This window comes from Acanthisitta chloris, unplaced genomic scaffold, assembly GCF_000695815.1.
Source record: "Acanthisitta chloris isolate BGI_N310 unplaced genomic scaffold, ASM69581v1 scaffold16309, whole genome shotgun sequence".
Lineage (NCBI taxonomy): Eukaryota > Metazoa > Chordata > Aves > Passeriformes > Acanthisittidae > Acanthisitta > Acanthisitta chloris.
In genome coordinates, this window is record NW_008691006.1 from 17,593 (window position 1) to 23,199 (window position 5,607).

At 45.8% G+C, this 5,607-nt stretch overlaps 1 protein-coding gene across 1 annotated transcript in view; it reads left to right on the forward strand.

The window, feature by feature from the left end:
- The window catches only part of OLFM1 (olfactomedin 1), a 20,191-nt gene extending 15,893 nt beyond the window's left edge, over positions 1-4,298 (forward strand). Inside the window, exon 5 of the mRNA XM_009082073.1 lies at positions 2,510-4,298. Within this exon, the coding sequence (XP_009080321.1) occupies positions 2,510-3,184 (675 nt within the window). The 3' untranslated portion in view covers positions 3,185-4,298. The remainder of the gene's footprint in view (positions 1-2,509) is intronic.
- The last annotated feature ends 1,309 nt before the right edge of the window (positions 4,299-5,607 follow it).

Sequence of the window (5,607 nt, forward strand, 5' to 3'; positions counted from 1 at the left end):
GGTTCCCCACTTCAACACCTCCATATTTTACAGTTATTAAACAAAACTTCACCTATAGCCCCCAAAAATCCTGATTAGAGGTGAGATGAGAGGGTTTTATCCACATCACATCTCATTTTGCTCAAGATGGGACAGGATTATCCCCTTCAGGCTGTGTTTGCTGCATCCCTTGGCACTAACATCACTTACAGCTGAAGCTGTTGATCAAATGCTAGAGATCCTCCTGTGTCTTCAGAGAGTTTTGTCTCAAAACACTATTTTTAAAATATTATTCTACCCATGCCTTATTCTACAGAGTATTTTTTTTGTCATATGAGTAGACTGTAAACCATAGCTGAAGCTTCACAAGTGTCTGTGTGTATCTAATACACAAACCTACTGGGAATTTTATTAGGAACACACCATTAAGTGAACTTCATTGGCTGCTCAGCAGAGTGGGAAACTGGAGGTGGGGAGAGATGAGCAGTTCATCATCCTCATCTTCTGTCCCCAAGCTCTGGGAGGTGTTTAGTGGTTCATATGTCATTTGTTTGTGTCAGGAAATCATGGAACAGAACTGGGGAAGGCTGTGAGTCCCATGGGAGCAGCCTGGTGTGAGGCAGCAGGTGGATGCTGAGTGCTGGGGTTGATGTGTATTGGCAGGAGGAGGTTGCTCAAAGCCAGTCAGGGTGTGAAACATTGATCAGCCATCAATCAATCTCTGCTTCTCCAAAGCATGGGATGCTGTTGGGTCCTCCCACCTTGCAGCCCCAAGGTGATGATGTGAAGTTCTGCTTGGCTTTTCTCTTAAAACTGAGCCCAGTACATTGGCATGTGGATTCTTCAGCACCAGATAATGAAATGGGAGCAGTAGAGACACAATCCATTTTCTGGGTTGTTTCTTCTCATTTCCCAAGCTGCTTTCATTGAATTCAGGCATTTCATTTCCAGCCCTCCCAGGCTGCAGACACCTCCCTGCCATGGGCTTAGGGATATGTGTGGGTGTTCTCTGGTTCTTTTGCAGTGATCCTCAAGCCCACCAAGGTGGAGGTGTGAGGATCAGAGCTATTTGCCACACATTCATTCCCCACCTCTGCAGGGTTTCCAGGGAGGTAACACTGGAGGGTTGAAGTTCCCTGCAAAGTTTTTGGAGACCTCATTTGGCCTTTCAAAGAGAGCAGCCAAACAGTTTTCATGCATACAGGATGGGTAAATGTTGGTCTGTTCTCAGGGACCCTGGAGACAGTCACACTGCAGAGAACACTGTCAGGTTTTCCAAGGGGGTTGCAAAAGAAATTTGCACTACATCACCCAAATCTGCAGCCTTAAAGGCTTCCCTCGTGCTAAATTTACCTTTTCTCCCTCCTAAATTTACCTTCTCTCCTGCCTGAAGAGTTTTCACAGAAAGTAGCTCTTATTTTTAGGCAGCCACGATGTCACTCACTGGCTGGATATTTCTTCTGGATATCAACTGCACAGCTTGGTCATTTGCCTTGGAATTGGTTTCATATGACAAAAGCTTTTTGTTTTTTTCCTAAGGAGTCTAGACAGTGTCCCTAGTGAACTTGGCACTTAAATGATCTAAAATCTCTGCCCCATCTACCAATAGAAGGATTTAGTTGTCGTTGCCGCTTATATTTTAGCAGCCTTGGTTTAAGCTTTTGATGCAGAGCTGTATGATTTTTAAACCAATATGGACTTTGCCTGAGTTTCCTTGACAATGAGTGATTGCATCCCTCAGTCCTGCATGCCAAATTAATGGAGCTGTGCACAGCAGCTGCTGTAATTTACTGAGAGCTATCACGACAAGGCTTACGGGAAGCAAAAGCAAAACATAATATGCTGAGTTTAGCCAGAGAAAAGATGTTAATTGTCCTCTAGAAGGATGGTGCCACTCATGCAGCATTCCCAGGGAAGAATTTAAGCTCTATGTTCCTTAGGAGATAGCAGGTTATCCCCCAGGAAAGCTTTGCTATTCAGTTGATGGATAATGGATTCAGATTGAAGCAGGGAAATTTAGGTTAGCTATTAGGAAGAAGTTTTCCCTGTGAGGGTGATCAGACACTGGCACAGGTTGCCCAGGGAGGCTGTGGCTGCCCCAACCCTGGCAGTGTTCACAGCCAGGTTGGATGAAGCCTTGAGCAACCTGCTCTGGTGGGACATGTCCAGGACAGAGGGCTGGGACTGGATGATCTCTAAGGTCCATTCCAACTCCTAAAATTCTATAATTCTTGGCTGGTTTTGGTTTCCAGAAATTGGGTTTATTTCTGGATGTAGGTGGCAGGTGTTGGATTCAAGGCCAGGTTGGATGGGACTTGGAGCCACCTGGTCTAGTGGAAGGTGTCCCTGCCCACAACAGGGTTTGGAAGTGGATGAGCTTTAAGGTCCTTTCCAACCTAACCATTCGATGCTGATTCCATGATTCCTTGCTCTGGCTTTCCCTCACAGCCCAGTTTTTAGGGTGATGTGCAGAGGGCTCAGCTGTGTCCCTGCTGTTCTCTAACCCCAGCTGTTTCTGTTGCTCACCCAGGTGTGGTACATGGACAGCTACCACAACAATCGCTTCGTCCGCGAGTACAAATCCATGGCAGATTTCATGAATACCGACAATTTTACCTCTCACCGTCTCCCTCACCCGTGGTCAGGCACCGGTCAAGTGGTCTACAATGGCTCTATTTATTTCAACAAATACCAAAGCCACATAATTATCAGGTTTGACTTGAAAACAGAGACCATTCTCAAGACTCGCAGCCTGGATTATGCCGGTTACAACAACATGTACCACTACGCCTGGGGTGGCCACTCAGACATTGACCTCATGGTGGATGAGAACGGGCTCTGGGCTGTCTATGCCACCAACCAGAATGCAGGCAACATTGTCATCAGCAAGTTGGACCCCAACACCCTGCAGAGCCTTCAGACCTGGAACACCAGCTACCCAAAACGCAGTGCTGGGGAGGCTTTCATCATCTGCGGCACTCTCTACGTCACCAATGGCTACTCCGGAGGCACCAAGGTGCACTATGCCTACCAGACCAATGCCTCCACCTATGAGTACATCGACATCCCCTTCCAAAACAAGTACTCCCACATTTCCATGTTGGACTACAACCCCAAGGATCGAGCTCTCTATGCCTGGAACAACGGGCACCAAATACTTTACAATGTCACCCTCTTCCACGTCATCAGGTCTGATGAGTTGTAGTCCAGCTTTGGTTAGAAACTGATTTAGAAACAAAAACAACAAGGGGAAAAAAACCCAAAACAAAACTAAAAGGGAGAAACTACTGAAACAAAAAAATGCTAATAAGGAAATATACTTTAAAAAAGTAAATATAGAAACAGCTGCCAAAATGAAGACCAAGTCATGGAGGATTATTCAGCATAAACCTGACAGATCAGCATTACCTCTACATTTCTAGAAGTCTGGCCCTGTGTTATAGACTCACCAGTAACCATGTACTTGCAGCTGGAACTGCACTTAAAGAACCACTTCAGTTTGGGGTTTTGTTTTGTTTCTGTTCTGATAGCAAACCTATAGTGCATACTAAAGCAGTAAGGCAATGACTGTTGGAAGTTTATCCTTGGGAGATTCGCTCTCTTCTCTGTGTGGGTTGCATGGACATTCCCCAACGTCAAGGTCAGCTGTGATGGATGTGTGATTTGTATCTTGGAGCAGCAGAAGCTGAGCCATGAGGAGCTCTTGGCTGTCTGAACAAGACCTATCCCAGGTTAGTTTTTTTCGCCTTCCATTGCAGCTACTGTCTCTCTCAACTGTGTTCTTGTCACTTAGATTAACTGTGCTGAGACCCGAAGTAGCTCATGGATCTGTGTCTTAGTAACTATTAAACACGATGGTTTAAGTATGTATTATGAACAAGTTGTTGTACCCATATTGTTTGAACTTATGTATTCAGCAAATATATTGTATAATGTATGTCTGTTATTTACCAGAGGTGGCAAAACTTTGTATGTCCAGTTTATGCAATGAATGTTGTAAATGCAATGATGTAGTTTGGATTAATAAATGATGGGTTTTTTTGTTTCTAAAAAGGTGAAAAGAAAAAAAAAGATCAGTGTTCACCCTTATACACAGATAACCAATTTCATGTTGATGATTACAAGAATATTCTCTTACTGTTATACTATCTACATAGCATTATGGTGGTTGGAAATTGCTTCTGTGGAGATTCTGTGGCAGCAGATTCCCATGGGAAGCTCTGTTTATGGAAGTGTGAAGGTAATTAATTTTTTTTTAAGAGGAAAACTTTGTACTATCCACAGTTATCTAAGGAACAATAAAAATATTAGGAGACTTCCCTGCTTTGTTTATTGTCTTCTCTGTGCAAGTGAATGAGTGAAGGGGAGGGATAACCTTGAGCAGCCACTGGATTTTCCTTCCACACTACCTGAAGTGTAGCTGGGAGCTGGAGGGGCTGGGAGGACAGAGGGTTTGGCTCTGCTTTATAGGGATTCCCTTCCCATTTGCATTTGTTTCAAGGAGATAAACTCCTGCCTCTGCTCCTGTGGCTGCTCCTGCTGCAAGAGGAGCAACAGAACTGCATCACTGTTCCTGCTGTGGGTCCAGTACCCACCCCAGGGCTGACAGTGTTTGGTGTTGATGCCACAGCAGGAGGAAATCATGTCATCTGTCACCTTCATTGGAGCTGGAGACACAGTGCCTTGGACTGGGTCACATTGCTTCTTGGAGTGTTTCCCAGCCTGAATTTGGTATAGGCTTATGCAAGTCAAAGTCTCCTTCCCTTGCACACAGCCAACCCGTGTTGGCATGAGTGACTGTCCCTGCTGGGGTCTGAGCACCCAACACAATGCTCTCCCTTGGTTTTGCCAGAGCAGGGGCCTCACAGCACTGCAGGATGCTACAGTACAGCAACACACACCTTGCAATGAGCCGAGGCACTTTCCCAGCTGAATGCTCCTAAAGCTCTTGATCTTTCCAAGCTTAAGATCCTGCATTATGACATGCTCCTCTCAGCCACCTTTAATGTACCCTGCACTTCCCTGCTCTCCTCTTACACCCTTCCACAGCATGTTGTCCCCATGGCAGGACTCATTTCACCAGGAATTCAGCTTCACCAGCAGCTGCATTCTGCTGCCACTGTCTGCTGTGAGATGTGGGGTCCCATCTCCTTTTGCTGTGAGATGTGGGATCCTATCTCTCTCCTCCTATCCAAGGAGAGCATTATTTAGCAATTCCCACACCACATCCCATTCCAGGTGAAGGGACAGGACCTTTCCTGCCCTCATTGCCTACACAAGGATCCTGCTGAGCTGGATCTCATGGGCAGCTGTGGTACCTGGTACTGTTCAAGCTGCAAAGAGCTCACTGGGGTGTCATTAAACCCTTGTTGCCTCCTTTCCACACAGAGAAGAAAATGAGAATGTTTAGTCCCACCAGCGATGACAATTTTTCAGCCAAGTGGCCTGATGAGGTTCAGCCTTCGAACTCAGCAGATAGATGTGTTAGGGCCCTGGGAAGGAGTTTGGATCACCCAGGTCAGGAAATTGAATATAAGCCATCAGTATTTGCTGCAAACTGCACATATGGATTTCAACCTCATGGCCTTTGCAGCACTTCCCTGCTGGGTTCTTCTGCAGGAGAAGGGA